The 19,689-nt window shown below is 40.9% G+C and overlaps 1 protein-coding gene across 1 annotated transcript in view; it reads left to right on the plus strand.

The window, feature by feature from the left end:
- The window catches only part of ATRN (attractin), a 180,860-nt gene that overhangs the window by 135,070 nt on the left and 26,101 nt on the right, over positions 1–19,689 (plus strand). Inside the window, exon 25 of the mRNA XM_047771508.1 lies at positions 8,687–8,748. Within this exon, the coding sequence (XP_047627464.1) occupies positions 8,687–8,748 (62 nt within the window). The remainder of the gene's footprint in view (positions 1–8,686; positions 8,749–19,689) is intronic.

The raw sequence follows: 19,689 nt of genomic DNA on the forward strand, positions 1-19,689 counted from the left end.
TGAATAGCAGGCTGTTTATAAATAGGCCTACAGTTTTATGGGAGGAATCAGTCCTCTCCTGGCCTTGAAGTGTTCAGAGCTATGTGGCCAGATCCAGGAGACAGAGAGCAGCCATGACCACTTAGGCCCTCTCTGGTCTTCATGGTCTGCAGAGCCTGGCCTCTTATTATTCACTCGTTCATTCATTCATTTGTACCTGCTTTGTGGATTGTACATAGTAGGTGCAAAATACCAATATTAAGAAGATTTTGTTTTGTGGCAATTGAGTGTAGTATCATTTACAATCTTGGCCTCAGGAGAGAGGATTAAGATGACAGAATAGAAGAACTGGAGCTCAACTTCTCTCCTAAAAACAACAAAATTCACAACTAAAAGCTGAGCAATCCCCACCCAAATGGGCTGGAAACCTTAAAAAAGATACCCTACTCCAGAAGAAAAAGAGGAGGTCACATCAAGAGGTAGGAGGGGCGATTTCGCGATATAAACAACCCCATACCTCCCAGGTGGGAAGCTCCACAGACTGAAAACTAACTGGTTCACAGAGAGAGACTCACTTACAGGAGTGAGGGTTCTGAGCCCCACATCAAACCCTCACGTGTAGGGATCTGGTACTGGGAGAAAGAGCCCTTGGAGCATCTGGCATTGAAGGCCAGCGGGGCTTGTGTGCAGGAGCTCCACAGGACTGGGGGAAACGGAAACCCCATTCTTAAAAGGTGCACACGGACTTTCACGTGTACTGGATCCCAGGGCAGAGCGAGGTCTCCCTAGCAATCTGGGTCAAACCTGACTGCAGTTCTTGGAGGACATCCTGGGAAAACAGGGGTGAATGTGGCTTGTTGTGAGGGACGGACATTGAAAGCAAAGCTCTTGGGAATATTCAGCAGCTGCCTTTCTCTGGAGGTGGCCATTTTGGGAAAATCTGGCCTCACCCATCAGCACTGAGAAGCCCCAGGGCAAACAACAATCCAGGTGGGATCACAGCCCTGCCTCTCAGTAAACACGCTGCCTAAAGACCCCTCAGGCACACAGCTGCCTCTAATCCCATCCAGAGACTCAGCCCCTCCCATCAGCAAGCCCCCATACAGACTTCAGCCACAAGGGGAGCAGATACCAGAAGTAAGAGAGGCTACAACCCTATTATCTGTAAAAAGGTCACTACACCAAAAACCTATAAAAATGAAAAGACAGAGAACTATAACTCAGATGAGGGAGAAAGAAAAACCCCAGAAAATCAGCTAAGTGGGGAGGAGATTCTCAACCTCCAGGAAAAAGACTTTAGATTGTTGATGCTGAAGATGATGCAAGACATTGGGAATAAACTGGAGGCAAAGACGGATAACTTACAGGAAACACTGAGCAAAGAGATACAAGATATAAAACTTTAACAAGAAGAGGTGCAAAATACAATAACTGAAATAAAAAATTCACTAGAAGCAACCAACAGCAGAATACAGGAGGCAGAAGAACGAATAAGCGAGGTGGACAACAGATTAGTGGAAGTTACGGATGCGGAACAGAAAAGAGAAAAAAGATTGAAAACAAATGAAGAGAGTCTCAGAGAACTCTGGGAAAACGTTAAATGCAACAACATCCATATTATAGGGGTGCCAGAAGGAGAAGAGAGAGAGAAGGGGACAGAAAAAATATTCCAAGAGGTAATAGCCAAAAACTTCCCTAACATGGGGAAGGAATCACTCACTCAAATCCAGGAAGCACAACGAATACCATATAAAATAAACCCAAGGAGGAATACCCTGAGACACATATTAATCAAACTGACCAAAATTAAAGACAAAGAGAAAATTTTGAAAGCAGCTAGGGAAAAGAAACAAGTAACATACAAGGGAACCCCGATAAGGCTATCGGCAGATTTTTCAGCAGAAACTTTGCAGGCCAGAAGGGAGTGGCAGGATATACTTTACGTGATGAAAGGAAGAAACCTCCAACCTAGATTACTCTACCCAGCAAGGCTCTCATTCACATTTGAAGGAGAAATCAAAACCTTCACAGAGAAGCAAAAACGGAGAGAATTCAGCAACACTAAACCAGACCTACAACAAATACCAAAGTAATCTTGACCTCAGCCTGTACTCACCATAGTTGATGAAATTCATTCTCAGCCTGTTTTCACAGAGCCTCCTCCCGTTACCTTGGGAACACTCAGAAACCTCAGCTTACCTGAGTCCAGAGATGTTCATTCATTGACTACTCCTAGTGCCTTGGCCCGTGGCCGTGAGGCATGGGTGAAGAGTTCTCACTGCCATGGGTGACAGGCTTGAGGGCACAGTAATTCCTGGGGCTCCAGAGCCTCCCTGGGCCTACCGTGCAGTCACCACCTATTTCCCTGTACTTACAGAACTCTCATACATCCTCTCCACGCCCTTCATTCCCCTCCATTCCCTGGTCTTAGGGTTTGGGCCAGGCCTCTCTTCCTTTGTCCCTACTTCCACCCCTGGGGAAGATCCAAGGTCATTTCTTTTGACACCAGACCTTCTAAGTAAAAATGACAGTTTTGGGTTTTTTTTTTTTTTTTTCAGTGTAGTTCCTAAAATTCTAAAGAAATTGTTGAGGGGAGGGTGTGAGTGGGGAGGGTTTTTTTGGGGTTTTTTTTGTTTTGTTTTTGTCTTTTTACTGCCACACCTGTGGCATATATAAGCGGTCGAATTGGAGCTGCAGCTGCCAGCCACAGCCACAGCCACATCAATGCCAGACTGGAGCTGCATCTGCAACCTACACCACTGCTCATGGCAACACCAGATCCTTAACCCACTGAACAAGGCCAAGGATTGAACCCGTGTCCTCATGGATACTAGTCGTGTTCGTTACCGCTGAGCCAGGACAGGAACTCCCAGAGAATTTTTTTTTAATAATTCCTTATTTCAGAGTTTCCTAAGGTGTGGCCTCTAGACACCAGCATCAGATTCACCTGGGGAATTTAAAGCTATAAATTAGGAGTAGGAAAAGGACCCAGGATACTGACTTTGTTGCAAGCTCTCCAGAGTTTAGAACTATGGATGGTCTAGTACTTGGAATACAAGACTCTATCAGCTCTTGTGTGGGAGATAGGAAATTACCTTTTCATTCTTTCTCCTCCAACGACATTTTACAAGTCAACAGTTCATGATCTTTGTAGATAGAAGGGTGTAGGAATCCTCTTTTCCAGGATCTTTCCGTGTACACAGGCGTAGTGTAAGTAGAATATGATTATCCCATGCCCTAAAAGCGAAGTGGACCAAATGCTGAGAGTGTGTAGAAAAGAGAGAGCCAATTCCCAGTGGAGGATGGAGTAGCTGAATGAGGGAGGGTGTTTGTGCTGGGCCACAAAGGACGAGGAGGACTCCCATTGAAGGTGAGCAAGGGAGGCACTCTGGTGACAGAGGTTGAAGTGTAATAGTGTTCCTACAACCAGAAAACACATGTTAGGCTGAAGCTCAAAAAAAGTGCAAGTTTACAATATCCTATCCCAAATCCTGAGGCTAGAAGGGCTTCTGTGATTCATTTTCTAGGACACACCCAAAGGCCCCTTGGGAAAACACACTATAATCAAACATATTGCTGAAAGTTGAGCACACAGCAGGTTGTGGAAATATAAGAGGACATAAATTCTAGATTTCCTGGAGTGTGGAGAGTGATGCCTACTGTTTGAAAAGAGAGAAGGATGAAATTTACTTATAAATTGGAATGGAATTTTCTTCTAAAAATATAATAGATTTTATTGTAGAAGTTCCTTGTTATCCTTAGTATCAGAAAAGCCACAAACACATTCCAGTGTTTTTATAATAAATCATGAAAGAAAGGTTGCTTGGGATATTATCCCAAGCAACCCTGAGCCAATTGTTAGGGGAAAAAAAACTCAGTCAGGTCCTACTGAGTTTGGGAGGAAATGGAGTCATTATTTTTCCAATTATCATATTCATTTTTTCAGCAAATATTAAGTACTTCTTACATGTCAGTCACGGCTTTGGGCACTAGGTGTAGTAGTCAGTGGTGAGGTCCTTCATGGATCTTATTTTCTAGTGGAAGAAAAAAAGCATAAATAGATGTACATTTAAGAGCTGTGGAGCTGTGGAGAAAGATTGAGCAAGATAAGAAAATAGAGGTGTGGTTTCTGTTATGCAGTTGGTGCTTTGAAATAAGACAGCAAGAATGAAGTCTTTCACTTCAGACTCAATTTCACAGCATGATTTTTAAAACAATAGTCAGGGAATTCCCACTGTGGCTCAGTGGGTTGAGAACCTGACTGGTACCCATGAGGGTGAGGGTTCAATCCCTGGCCTCGCTTAGTGGATTAAGGATCCAAAGTTGCCAACAAGCTGTGGCTCAGATCCGGCATTGCTGTGACTGTGATGTAGGCTGGCAGCTGCAGCTCCAGTTTGACCCCTAGTATGAACTTCCATATGCCACAGGTGCAGCCCTAAAAAGAATAATAATGATAATAATAATAATAAAAGCAATAGTGAGGGTCTCATGAGTTTTCCAAAGATCTTCTCTTAATGCTATTCAGAGTATTTTCAAAAATGTTGTCTTCATCCTTCATCCCTCTTCAGTTGATAATTCTGCCAAATCTTGACTTATCAGTGGTTTTGTGTAATCAGTTCTTCAGTAGTGCTTTCACTAAAATCTCATCTTTGGCAAAATTGATTTTGCAGTAGGTTGTCTTGTTTGACAGTCTGAATAGTTACAGCCCAATTCATGCTTATTGTCCCAGTGTAATTTTTAATAGCATTCTCCTTCACTCTCAGTTCTCTGTTTGGACAGTAAGTTCATCACCTTGTCAATCAAACATCAGTCAACAAAGACTGACACGGGGTATAAGCAGGGCTAGATATTTCTAAGTGTTCAATCTGTTCATAAACTTTTTTTTTTTTTTTTTTTGCCATTACTTGGCCCACTGCCGCAGCATATGGAGGTTCCCAGGCTAGGGGTCTAATCGGAGCTTTTGCTGCTGGCCTATGCCAGAGCCATAGCAATGAGGGATCCGAGCCACGTCTGTGACCTATACCACAGCTCACGACAACGCCGGATCCTTAACCCACTGAGCAAGGCCAGGGATCAAACCCGCCACCTCATGGTTCCTAGTCGGATGCGTTAACCACTGAGCCATGATGGGAACTCCGGTTCATAAACATTTTTGTGTTAGGACTTTTGCTTCTTTATGATACTTTGTAACTTTGGAGACTTAGATGATAAACATTCAACAGAAGAAAACCGCTTTTATAGTAATGTTTGGGGATCAGCCACCCTGGCAGCAAGTTTATATAGGTTCTTTATGATTTTTTAATTTTTTTTTTTTGACTGCACCAGTGGCATGTGGAAGTTCCCAGGCCAGGAAACAAATCCAAGCCACAGAAGTTCCCACTGTGGCTCAGCGGGTTAAGAACTTCATATAGTGTCCGTGAGGGTACAAGTTGGATCCCTGGCATTGCTCAGTGGGTTAAGGATCCAGCGTTGCCGTGAGCCGTGGTGTAGGTCGCAGACGCGGCTTGGATCCCTCATTGCTGTGGCTCTGGCATAGGTCGGCAGTGACAGCTCCGATTCGACCCCTAGCCTGGGAACCTCCATATTGCTGCAGGAGCGGCCCTAGAAAAGGCAAAAAGCCAAAAAAAAAAAAACCCCCAAAAAACCCAAGCCACAACAGTGATAATGCAAAATCCTCAACTGCTAGGCCACCAGGGAGCTCCAGGTTCTTTATGATTTTAAATTGGACATGAATGTCGTGTGGCCCTGCTTTAGCAAGAAATCAGACTAATGATTGGGATCCCAGACTGGGGTAGCTGCTCCAAGGAATGTTATGTGGCACAGGGCACACAGACACCCTATGGTCTTCAGAAGATGCCATTAGTATACAAACTTTGTGGCATCCACAATGAGTAAAATCATCTCAAGGATTCCTTTCTTTAAGTTGAAACGCTAAGGAACTGATTGTTTCAAAGATTAAAACCTAAACAGAATTGGATGCAGTAGAATCTGTTTCCTTCTCTTTTGTTATGTCTTGTAACATGAACTCTTCATTCCTTAAGACCTTAAGATTGAATAACTTTGTTTATATAATTGTTTTTTCCAGTCTTTTTTTTTTTTGGTCTTTTTAGGGCCACACCCGCTCTAAGAAGGCTAGGGGTCAAATCGGAGCTGTAGCCTCTGGCTTAACGCCACAGTCTCAGCAACGCCGGATCCTTAACCCACTGAGCAAGGTCAGGGATTGAACCTGCATCCTCATGGATGCTAGTCAGATTCATTTTCACTGAGTCACGGCAGGAACTCCCTTCAGTTTTTTTTTGTTTTGTTTTGTTTTGTTTTTTTTTTAAGGGTCACACCCACAGCATATGGAAGTTCCCAGGCTAGAGGGCAAATAGGAGCTATAGATACCAGCCTACACCACAGCCACAGCAACAGCAACACCAGATCTGAGCCATATCTGCGAACTACACTGTAGCTCATACCAATGCCAGATCCTTGACCTACTGAGCAAGGCCAGGGATCAAACCTGCTTCCTCATGGGTACTAGTCAGGTTTGTTACAGCTGAGCCACAAGGGGAACTCCTGTATTTCTTTTTTTTTTTTTTTTTGGTCTTTTTGCTGTTTCTTTAGGCCGCTTCCGCGGCATATGGAGGTTCCCAGGCTAGGCGTCGAATCGGAGCTATAATCTCCGGCCTACGCCAGAGCCACAGCAACGCGGGATCCGAGCCGCGTCTGCAACCTACACCACAGCTCACGGCAACGCCGGATCCTTAACCCACTGAGCAAGGGCAGGGACTGAACCTGCAACCTCATGGTTCCTAGTCGGATTCGTTAACCACTGCACCACGACGGGAACTCCGGAACTCCTGTATTTCTAATTATAAATGGTGGCTAGAGGGAGGACACAAAAACCAGACTCTACGCCCCATAATATTCTATGGAATGAACATGTAGTATTGGAACTGTACTTGTTTATGGAATGTCCAAAAAAAAAAAAAAAAGCAAGACCATCAAAAAGGAAAACAGTGGAAGCTTCTCTTCTGTCTCTGTGAGTCTGGCTAGAGTATAAAGCAGGAATTCCCTGGTGTCCTAGCAGGTAAGGACTCACTATTGTTACTGCTGTGGCTGGGTTCATTCCCTGGCCCAGGAACTTCTGTGCATGCTGTGGGTGCAACCAAAATAGGGAAAAAAGGGGAGTTCCCATTGTGGCTCAGCAGATCATGAACCAGACTAGTATCCATGAGGATGCCAGTTCAATCCCTGGCCTCGATCAGTGGGTTAAGGATCCAGCATTGCCAGGAGCTGCAGTGTAGGTCACAAACTCAGTTTGGATCCCAAGTTGCTGTGGCTGTGGCATAGGCCAGCACCTGCAGCTCCAGTTTGACCCCCTAGCTGGGGAACTTCCATATGCTGTGGGTGCAGCTCTAAAAAGCCAAAAAAAAAAAAAAAAAAAAGACTGCAAAGCATTGGATTGTTACAGGGCTGGGGCCTGAGCTGTAGCGCTTTTCTTTCATTGCTGTAGAATGAGAGTTAACAAGAGTTGCAAGGTAGGTCCTGGGCAGGACTAGGAAAAGAAAGTGCTAATCATTTACTTCTATGATTCTTGTCATACTTTGTCATACTTACTATCTTCATTTGAGTAATAATCATCTTATTCAATAATCGTTTTATTTATAGGACCATTATCTCTCCAAGGAAGACTCTGTGGTCCCTTAAAAATAAGCAGGGAATACACCGTAACATCTGGCTAGTACTGTGTGTATCATAGGGTAATAAGGATACAATTGCCATGCTTAGTAATAAATCCCAAGGTGCACATTTTTGCATATTCCAACGTCTCTGAAATTATGAAACATCTTACAGTGATTTTAAAAGCATTGTGTCGTAGTTTAATTTGGTAGTGTTTTTGTTTTTAAGTGGTGACACCCACAGCATATGGAAGTTCCTGGACCAGGGATTGAATTTGAATCACAGCTGCAGCAACACCTGATCCTTTAACCCCCCTGTGCCAGGCCAGGGATTGAGCCCGTGCCTCTGCAGCGACCCAAGCTGCTGCAGTCAGATTTATCCCACTGTGCCACAATGGGAATTCCAGCAGTGTTTTTCTTAATAGTACACGGAATAATGCCTCTTTTAGTGGTATTTTAAATTTGATGAACTACATTAGGATTTTTTAGTCTTCTTGATATAAAGACTATTAACTGTATAATAAAATTATTTAAGTTCCACCTGGTGTTCGATTGATTGTCAGTTAATATTCAATGTAGGAGGACTTGGGATGCATGTTTTTTTAAAGGACATTATCTTAAAGTGAGTGTACACTAAGCACATTAGGTATCAAAGGGATGGATGAAGGGCAGAAAAGGAGGTACAGGAATTGGAATTTGAAGCAGACAAGGAGAGCGTTTGTCTTGATAATGGCCCGAGGACGTAGCAAGTAAACTGACTTGCTTCTCATTGGAGTTTTCAAATAGGAGTCTGAGAAGTCTTCCAGCTCAGACTGAAAACTGAGATCTGATGTCAAGAGCCAGGGGGGCTTTAGGAGTTTGTGTTGAGTCTCAGAATACCACTCTTGGGTTGGCAATTAAAGGAAAGAGGCACTTTTCCTAAAGTGAAGAAATTTCATTAATCTCATCTCAAAGTTTGAATGTCTTTCTGCTTCAATGAGAAGGCTGAGTTAATGATCCTGTCTTATAACCTAATCATCCTACCTGTTTTTCTATCACAGATTGCCTTCTCCCAGCACAGCAATTTTATGGACCTGGTACAGTTCTTCGTGACTTTCTTCAGGTAATTTCATTTATACAAACTGTATCTGTTCTTTTGATCCAGGCTCTTAATTCATTAATTATATGCTCATAAAAGATGAATGAATAATCCTGTGTTTGCACAACAAGTCAAACTAACTTTATATATATGTTCTTGAAAAGTTACCTGTCGATTATAATTCTGTGAATTCAGTCTTATCTGATAAAATGAAAACCTTTGGTTTGTATGTTCCGGCTTTTTGAGGCAGTCTTTCATATACGCTATACTAAAATGTTGATAATTTGGCTCTTCATATGGGGAGAATTTGGGGTTGAAGTAACACATAATTAATAATTACTGGTGTGTGCTACATATATGCTTCTTCTTGTTCAAGAGGTGATTCAGGTGATTATCCGGAGTTTTAAAGCTTAAAGTGATTTATTAGGCTTTGTGATTCTTTTGTTTTCACAGTTTTTTTTTTCAGTTTAATTTTATCTTTAAGAAAATATTACATACACTTAAGTTTAAAAGTGCTGCAAGTGCTTAGAAGAGAAAGAAGCAGCATCCTTCCCCACACCTTCCCATTCTCACTTTCTCCATTTAAATTATTTTAGCTGTTTTTCCTCTCCATGCTAACACTCTTTCTTGAATTTTCAATTCAGTTTTTGTTTGTTTTTGGCAATGCCTGTGACATGCAAAAGTTCCCAGGCCAGGGATCAATCCCATACCACAGCAGTGACCTGAGCCACAGCAGTGACAATGACAAATCTTTAACACACTGAGCCACCAGAGAACTCCCTAATTCAATTATTTTTTGATGTCCTACTTTTAGAAGATGAGGATTTATTATTTTATGTTGCTTCCCTCAGCAGCTCCCCATACACTAGAAACATATACCAAATCCCCTTCCTTCCACTTATGTAAAATAGTTACATCACAATGTTTGACTAAATCAGTAATCCCTCTTTATATTGTTATAGTCATAAAAACTACTATTTGCAGCCGAGTTGAACAATGATTCTATTTCCTCATTTTTGTGGATGGGGGTATCATGCTTTGTTTATCCTCAGTGTAATATTTGTCATATTTGGGGGTTTTACTTGTTTGGTTTTCTATTTCGCTACCCCTAATTTGCCTCTATACTCTGACAGAACTAACAGTCTCTCAATATGGTCAAACACAAGCAGGTACTCATCTAGTTTTGGTTTCTTTGGGGAATTTCTGCCTGATAACCCTCTAGCTTAGAGTTCCTGTCATGGCTTAGTGGTAACAAACCTGACAAGCATCCATGAGGTTTGACCCCTGGCTTCATTCAATGGGTTAAGGATCCGGTGTTGCTGTGAGCTGTGGTGTAGGCCACAGACGTGGCTTGGGTCCAGCATTGCTGTGGCTGTGGTGTCGGCCAGCAGCTATAGTTCTGATTTGACCCCTGGGCTGGGAAATTTTATATGCCGCAGGTGCTACCCTAAAAAGAAAAAAGAAACCTCTGGCTTGCTGCAGCCAAGTGCACTAGTTGCTTTTGAGGCCTGCTGCACAACTGTCATCTTGGAAATTTCTTTTGCCTTCCTTTTATATTGAAGTCTCTGTTTCCTCGATCCCATTCCTTTGTCTCCCTATTAATTCCCTCCTTATACTGAAGCACATTCTCCAGGATGTTACTGAGGAAAAGGTGCCTGGGAAGATAACTTTTCTATGGCCTTCCCTTGTCTGAAAATATCTTAATTTTACCCTTACATTTGATTGAAAGTTTGAATGCAGAATTCTAGGTTGGAAATCATTTTCCATTAGAATTTAAAAGGCATTGTGCTATTTCTTCTGGCTTCTAATATTAGTATTGAGAAGGTTAGTGTCATTATAATTCCCACTCCTTGTATGGGATCTATCTTCCCTCTTCAAAAAAAAAAAAAAAAAAATTGGGGAATTCTCTTGTGGCGCAGCAGGCAAGAATCTGGCATTGTCACTGTAGCAGCATGGGGTGCTGCTGTGACTTGAGTTTGATCCGTGACCCAAGATCTTTCATATGATGTGTGCGCAGCCAAAAAAAAAAATTATCTTGAAGTATAATATAAAATTACAGAAACACTTAAAAATCATAAATATATAGCTCAATGAATTATCACAAATTGAACACACTCATGTAACCACTACCCAGGGACAAGAGATAAAATATTACCAGTACCTTAGAAGTTACCTTGTGTTTCTCTTAACGACAGCCCCCTTCCTCATTCCCAAGGTTATCATTTACTTGACTTCTAAAACAGTGTGTTGCATTTGCCCATTTAAAAAATTCTATGTAAATTAAATCACAACAGGGAGTTCCCGTTGTGGCCCACTGGAAACAAACCCAACTAGTATCCATGAGGATGTGTGTTCGATCCCTGGCCTCAGTCAGTGGGTTAAGATCCGGCATTGCTGTGAGCTGTGGTGTAGGTTGCAGACGTGCCTCGGATCTGCCATTGCCATGGCTGTGGTGTAGGCCAGCAGCTCCAGTTCGACCCCTAGCCTGGGAACTTTCATATGCTGCAGGTGTGGCCCTAAAAAACAAAAGAATAAATAAATAAATAAATTTTAAAAAGTTAAATCACAACAAAAAATTTTAAATGATTTGAGCTGAACGACGAAGAAAATATTAAAAGCTTGTGGGATGAAGTTGAAGTTGTGTTTAGAGGATACTGCTTTAAATCTGTGGTTGTCAACTTTAACTATACCGTAGAATCACTTGGGGAACTTCTGATGCCCAAGCCACATCCTAGACCAATTACATCAGAGTGGGGGGATGGACCTCAAGTATTTAAAAGCTCTCCAGGTGATTCCAGTTTGCAGCTAAGGTTGAAATTCTCTGCTTTATAAAAGCGTATGTTGAGAAGAAAGACAACCTTCTCATTAAATCAGAAAAAGAACTGCTAATTAAACCCAAAGAAAGTAGAAGAAAGAAATATAAATAGAGCAAAATTTAATGATGTAGGATTGAGAGAATCACAAGTTGAGTTTTTGAGAAGAATAAAAATAATATTGATAAATCCCTGGCAAGAGTGACCAAGAGAAAAAGAGAAAAAAATATAAATAATCCATCTTAGAAATAAAATGGGGATATTATTTCAAATCCTGAAGACATTTTTCCCTTTAGAAGAGTATTTTATGAGTAACTTTGTGCAAATAAATTTGAAAATGGTACAGATGGAGTGAAACAACTAAAAACAGAAATAAAAACTATATGCAACTTACCAGAACTGACACAGAAGAAACAGAAACTTGAATAGTTCTATATTTATTTAAAAATAGTATATAATTTTAGGAGTTCCCATCGTGGCGCAGTGGTTAACGAATCCGACTAGGAACCATGAGGTTGCGGGTTTGGTCCCTGCCCTTGCTCAGTGGGTTAAGGATCCGGCGTTGCCATGAGTTGTGATGTAGGTTGCAGACGCGGCTCGGATCCCGCGTTGCTGTGGCTCTGGCGTAGGCCAGTGGCTACAGCTCTGAGTCGACCCCTAGCCTGGGAACCTCCATGTGCTGCGGGAGCAGCCCAAAGAAATAGCAAAAGGACCAAAATAAATAAATAAATAAATAAAATAAAATAAAAATAGTATATAATTTTAAAATTTCTCACAAAGATAACTCTAGGCCGAAGTGGCTTCATTGGTAACGTATAACCCTTTAAGGAAGAAATAATAGCAACATTAACTAAACTTTCTAGAAAATATAAAAGAAGAAATACTCCTCATTTTGTTTTATGAACTTAGCACAACCTGACAAGAATAATCTGAGGATGGAATTTATAATACAGTCTCACTCATGAATGAGGAATCAAAAACCCACCAATAATATGAAAAGACTACTGCATCATAATCTAATTGGGTTTATTCTAGAAATTATAAGGTTAATTTAGTGTCAGAAAATAAGTCAGTGTAATTCACATTAATTGCATAAAGAAGAATAGTATGATCATCTTAATCGATGCCAGAAAGAATTTGACAAAATTTAGTATCATTCATTAAAAGAAAACTATTAGGAAATTTGGAATAGAAAGAAACTTCTTGAATCTGATAAAGGGATAATATTATAAAGCCAGCAACAAACCACACTCCTTTTTTTGTTTGTTTGTTTTGTTTTGTTTTTTTAAGGCAGAACCCATGGCATATGGAAGTTCCCAGGCTAAGGGCCAAATTGGAGCTGCAGCTGCTGGCCTTTGCCATAGCCACAGCAACACCAGATCTGAGCCGCATCTGCAACCTACACAGCAGCTCACTGCAACGCTGGATCCTTAACCCACTGAGTGAGGCCAGGAATTAAATGCACGTCCTCATGGATATTACTTGGGTTCGTTACCCCTGAGCCACAGCAGAAACTCCCAGCAGACCACATTCTTAATGGTAAAATGGAGAAGCTTTCCTTTTGAGTTTGGAAACAAGACAGAGATGCCAGTATCATTTACTCTCTTCAACATTGTGATAGAGGATCTAGACAATATAATGAAACAAGAAAAATAAGATCAGAAAAAAAAATCATTACTTACAACATTATTGCATTCATGGAAATTCAAAAAAATCTATAGATGAAGTACTAGAATTAATAGGTGAATTCAACAAAGTTGCTAGACACAAGGACGGTATTAAAAACATGAGTTCTTGAAATTCTCTGGTGGCTCAGCGGGTCAAGGATCCAGCATTGTCACTACTGGGGTTCAGGTCGCTGCTGTAACTTGGATTCTATCCCTGGCCCAGGAACTTCTGCATACCATGGGCACAAGGAAAAAAAAAAAACGCACAACTCAGTTTTTTGTTGTTCAGAGCTATTATACACGTTTTGTAGCTCTTATCAGTACAGGCAGATGCTGGCATAAAAACCATACAATTATAGTAAAGCAGCAAGTGCCCTTTCAGTCTTTGTACTGTCCCTTCTTGAGTGATGCTGGGAAGCAGATGGCCTCGTGTCAAGATTCATCCACATCCTGATGGGCTACTTCTGCCTGCTGGAAGCTGATGTGGTTGAGAAAAAGAGTTGTCAGATTACCAAGTTGCTCTTTCCTATATTAAATTTGCTTGTAATATTTTTTACTTTGGTTGCTAATGCATTTTATTCTCTGGAGTGTGAGAGACCCAGCATCCTGCATAGCCTTTAATTAGTTTCTGGATGATGATATCTCGTCCAAGAAGCAACAGGATGCGTCTCTCCAATGTTGGAGAGAGATAAAAGAACTCATAAAGATATTCAATATTTCTAGGGGAGAAGAAATTCAATTATAAAATGAAATCTACATAAGCTTTGTGTTACTTTGATAAATAAAATTGTTCAGACTTGTAGTGTATCTAGAACAAGAAAGAATAACCAAGAAAACATGAGGAGGGTGTGGGGACAATCTAATGGCCTTCCTAGATAGTGAGCATTTTGTCAAGCTGCAGTGATCAGTGTGGCACTGATACAAAACCAGATTGACCAGTGGAACATATTACGTAGTCAAGAAACATCAAGTTTAATAGGTTCAAATTTGTTTGAAGTGATGAGAAATTAAATGAAAAATAGATAGTCACAAACAAGAGCTAAAAGATCAGCATAGGAGTTCCCATCGTGGCACAGTGGAAATGAATCCGACTAGGAGCCATGAGGTTGCGGGTTCCATCCCTGGCCTTGCTCAGTGGGTTAAGGATCCGGTGTTGCCATGAGCTGTGGGTATAGGTCACAGATGTGGCTTGGATCCCGTGTTGCTGTGGCTCTGGTGTAGGCCGGCAGCAACAGCTCCAATTAGACTCTTAGCCTGGGAACCTCCCTATGCAACGGGTGTGGCCCTAAAAAGACAAAAGACAAAAAAAAAAAAAAAAAGATGAGCGTATACTTTATGGCCACTAGTCACACGTACATCATGAGTACTTGAAATGTAGCTAATATGATAAACTGAATTTTTCATTGTATTTAATTTTAACTAATTTAAGCATAATTTAAAAAACCGATATTCAGGAGTTCTCTTGTGGTGCAGCAGGTTAAGGATCCAGCATTGTCACTGCAACGGCTGGGTCACTGCTGTGGTGTGGGTTCAGTCCCTGGCCTGGAAACTTCCATATGCCATGAGTACCACCAAAACAAAACAAAACAAAAAAACTGATACTCACTTCAATTATCAGAAAACTTTTAGGTATGTTTAGAACAACTTGGATAGGAGTTTCCTGGTGGCCTAGTGATTAAGAACTCAACATTCTCACTGTTGTGGCTTACGTTCTATCTCCAACCTAGGAGCTTCTGCATGCCTCGAGCATGGCCATAAAAAAGACAAGAAACAATCTGGATATGTGAATCTGCTTTTTCAAGTGTGAATTTTACAAAATCTAAATACAAATTAAATGTTTTCTGGTAAAAATTGAATATGCAATTCGAGATTGGCTTATAAGTATAAAATACTAGATTTTGAAGGCTTAGTAGAAAATAAGAATGTTAAAAGTCTCAATTTTTATGTTGGTTGCAGATTTAAATGATGTTTTGGCTATTGGGTTAAATTAAAATGTATTAAAAATCAATTTCACCTGTTTCATTTTACTTTTTTGATGACTACTAGAACATTTAAAATTATATATGTGGCTCACATTAAATTATTGTTGGCCAATGATAATATAGATAATGGAAAGGTAAACATTTTATAGGGATAATGTAATTGGCAAAATAATTATAAACTAATCCAAATATTTTAAAAGAAAAATATTAAATCTCCAAACTTTTTAAAGTAGAAAATCATCATAAAAACAAGTTCTTACATTGTAAAATACCAAAAGTAATTTAAATTCATATAAAAATTTCAATATAAAAATAAAATTCAAAATCACACTAAATCCTAATTACTCTTTATAAATTACCACTGTTAATATTTTGGTATTTATATTCCAGTTTTTTCTTAGTGTATATGTATTGCAGATAAATTATAGTATTTCTGATTCTTTGGCTTATAAAACAGGCTACCTGCCACCTTACCTGTTATTCTGTACTTGCTTTTTTTTTTTTTTTCCACTTTTTAGAGCCACACCCACGGCATATGGAGGTTCCCAGGCTAGGGGTCTAATTGGAGCTGTAGCTGCCAGCCTACACCACAGCCACAGCCACACCAGATCCAAGCCACCTCTGCAGCCTACACCACAGCTCACGGCAATGCCGGATTCTTAACCCACTGAGTGAGGCCAGGGATTGAACCTGCAACCTCATGGTTCCTAGTCGGATTTGTTTATGCTGAGCCATGGCAGGAACTCCTGTAACTTGCTTTTTTACTCAATGTTCTATGATAAATTTTCCCCTATGGAAATTTACTTCATTTTTTTTTCATTCATTCTTTTTTTTTTTCTTTCTTTCTTCTTTTTTGGTCACCCCATGGCATAAGGGGTTCCTGGGCAAGGGCTTAGATCTGAGCCACAGTTGCTACCTTTGCCACAGCTGCTGCAGTACTGGATCCTTTAATGCACTGTGCCAGGCTGGAAATCAAACCTGTGTCCTGGTGTTACAGAGACTCCACCAATCCTGTTGTGCTATAGCAGGAACTCCTACTTCATATTTTTAAACAGCTTTTTCCATAGTATGAGCACCATATTTTATTTAACCATTTGTCTTTTGACTGACTCTTCGATTGTCCTTAATTTTTATTGCATATGTCTTTGCAGTTTTCTGTTATACCTCTGGGATAATTTTTTATCCTATAATTGGTATATCTAAATGTGAAAACACTACCACATGGCCCCTCAGAAGTTGCATGAATTTATACTTCTGCAGCAAGAATATAATCTCTTACTATTTCTGCCTATTTCTCTTACTACTGCTTTTACTATTACTCTCTCTTTTTTTTTTTTAAGTTGCCAGTGTGGAAGATATCAGTCATACCTTGCATTAACTTGTATTTATTTGTAAGTGATATTTACTGATCTTATAGTTCTTGTTTTGAGTTACACTTTCATATCCTTTGCTCTTATTTCTGTTGGGTTGTTTGCTTTTTTCTTAATGAAGTTTAGGACATTATTATATTTTATGATTATTAACATGTGTTCAGTTGTTTGTCTTTTAACCTCACTTATTTTTCACCATGTAGATCTGTCATTTTTTTTTCCTATATTTTCTTCATAAGCATTCTGTCTATCTATTGTCTTTTCATGTTTAAGTCTTCCTTTACCCATCTTGAATTTATTTGGATTATAGCTTTGCCATTTTTCCATTTGGGTAGGCTTCAGAAACTTATCAGCAAACCAGAGCAATATATTAATACCCCAACTCCAAAGCCACACCATCCACTAGGCTAGGAATTCACTCCGTATTTTTTTTTTTTTTTTCAGACTATGACTGTCTTAGCTCGTTTGAGCTGAGTGGGCATTACAGAACCTCAGTCCTAAATGATGCATTGCCAGCAGTATGAAAATTTGATTACATGTCCTCCCATTCACAATGAAATATCTTCTTTCCACAGAAATACATATTTCACGAGGAAATTGCCCTCTCTAATCCTATCATCTTGTTCCACCCCTTCCAGTATGTCTTTATTATGCTTAGTGCTAGGCAGTCAGAACTCACTGACACCAGCCATTTTCTATGGTTCCTCCAGAGTGGGGCCACTGTATTCTTACACACTCAGTATTTTTTGAATCTTTACCTTGTGACTTCTACCAATTTCTGTTGTGGCTCAGCAGTCACGAACCCAACTGTATCTATGAGGACGTGGGTTTGATCCCTGGCCCCACTCAGTGGGTTAAGGATCCGGCATTGCCATGAGCTGTGGTGTGGGTTGCAGATATGACTCGGATCCCACATTGCTGTGGCTGTGGTGTAGGCCAGCAGCTGCAGCTCCGATTCACCCCTTAGCTTGGGAACTTCCATATGCCTCTGGTGCGGCCCTAAAAAGACAAAGATAAAATAAAAACCAGGGTCCTGCATGAACTGGCCTCTGGTCACCTCTCCACCTTCATCTTACACTACTCTCTTTGTTCCCATTATACAAGCCTCTTTCTATTTCTTTTCTTGTTGGTTTTTTTTTGTCTTTTTTTTTTTGCTATTTCTTTGGGCTGCTCCCACGGCATATGGAGGTTCCCGGGCTAGGGGTCGAATCGGAGCTGTAGCCACCGGCCTATGCCAGAGCCACAGCAACTCGGGATCCGAGCCGCGTCTGCAACCTACACCACAGCTCACGGCAACGCCGGATCCTTAAGCCACTGAGCAAGGGCAGGGACCGAACCCGCAACCTCATGGTTCCTAGTCGGATTCGTTAACCATTGTGCCACGACGGGAACTCCCTCTTTCTATTTCTTAAAAAGCACCAAGCCCCTGCCCACATCATAGCATTTGCACAGACTTTTCCTTCTTTCTGGAATGCTCTTCTTCCTACCCTTCATCTCTATACTTTTACCCATTGATTGCTTTTTCCAAGCAAAAACCAGTTCTCTGGTTTCAGCTGGCAGTCCTCCGTTCAGTTCAGGTCAGTTCTGACACTAACAGAGCTAGTGCACACCCCACAGGTTAGGGACTCAGTCCAGCAAGACTGCTTCCACTTTACATGTCAACAACAAATGGACCTCAGGCCACAGACACTTCTGCCTGACCAATTACAGGTATGGGGGTTCCCATGACCCCCTCAGATGCAGTATTTTGCTAGGATGACTCACAGGAAAATACTGTACTGAAAATTACTGTTTTATTATAAAGAATACAACTCAGGCACAGTGGACGAGATGCATTGGGCAAGTTATGGAGGGAAGAGGGGGGGCACAGGGCTTTCACAATCACCTGGGTATGACATACTCCCAGCATGTTGACGTGTTCACCAGCCTTGTCATTCCACGTTTCCTCAAAGTTTCATTGAGTAGACATGATTGGTGAAATCGCCAGTCACTGATGATTGAGCTCAATCTCCAGCCCCTCTCCACTCCTGGGGGGAGGCTCATTAGGGGGACTGAACCATCTAACCCCCTAATCACATGATTAGTTTTTATGGTGGCCAGCCCCCATCCTGAAGCTGTTTAGGTCCTTCCCTCCCGTAAGGGAAAAAAAGACACTTCTGAATTACATCTCCATAAACCTGTTACTAAAAAATAATTAATTCAGACTCAGAGACCCTGTCACTTTTTATACCCTTCCATAGTGTATAAATTACTTCGTGTAAAAAGAGCTGATGAAAATGTATTTTAGAACTTCCCGTTGTGGCTCAGTCGTAGCAGACCTGACAAGTATCCATAGGACATGGGTTCAATGCCTGGCCTTGGTCAGCAGGTTAAGGATCTGGGGTTGCTGTGAGCTGTGGTGTAGGTCACAGTTGTGGCTCAGATCCTACATTGCTGTGGCTGTGGTGTAAGCCAGCAGCTGCAGCTCCCATTAGAACCCTAGCCTGGGAACTTCCATATGCTGTGGGTGTGGTCCTAAAAAGATTTAAAAAAAAAATAGATATATTTTAAAGGTTTTTTTTAAAATCAAAAAATTTTAAATTCCTTCTTTTTTAGCCTTGAGTAATACTCTGTATAAAGATAAACCACAATTTGTTTATCTATTCATCTCTTGACGATTGGGTTGTCTCCAGTTTTTGACTGTTACAAATAAAGCTGTTGTGAACATTTGTGTGAAAAAGAAGGAAGGGATCACTCCTATCCCATGGACTTTAAGGGTTTTAGGAGCTCTGTGCCAGGAAATCAGGGCAAAGACCGTATGCACACTCATCCTTCACATTTTGGCACGTGTCACTTCCTCCAAGATTCCATCAAGGAACTCCCAGATTAAATTCTCTCCTTTTGTGCTTCTCTCCCATGGAACTATTGTGCTTTTTTGTTTGTTTATTTGTTTTTGTTTTTTATTTATTTGTTTTTATTCAATGAATTTATCACATCTATAGTTGTATAATGATCATCACAATCCAGTTTCACAGGATTTCCATCCCACAACCCAAACACATTCCCCACCCCCCAGACTGTCTCCTCCAAAGACCAAAAGTTTTTCAGTGTCTGTGAGTCAGCATCTGTTCTACAAAGAAGTTCATTGCGTCCT

The sequence above is a fragment of the Phacochoerus africanus genome, chromosome 3, assembly GCF_016906955.1.
Source record: "Phacochoerus africanus isolate WHEZ1 chromosome 3, ROS_Pafr_v1, whole genome shotgun sequence".
Classification (NCBI taxonomy): Eukaryota; Metazoa; Chordata; class Mammalia; order Artiodactyla; family Suidae; genus Phacochoerus; species Phacochoerus africanus.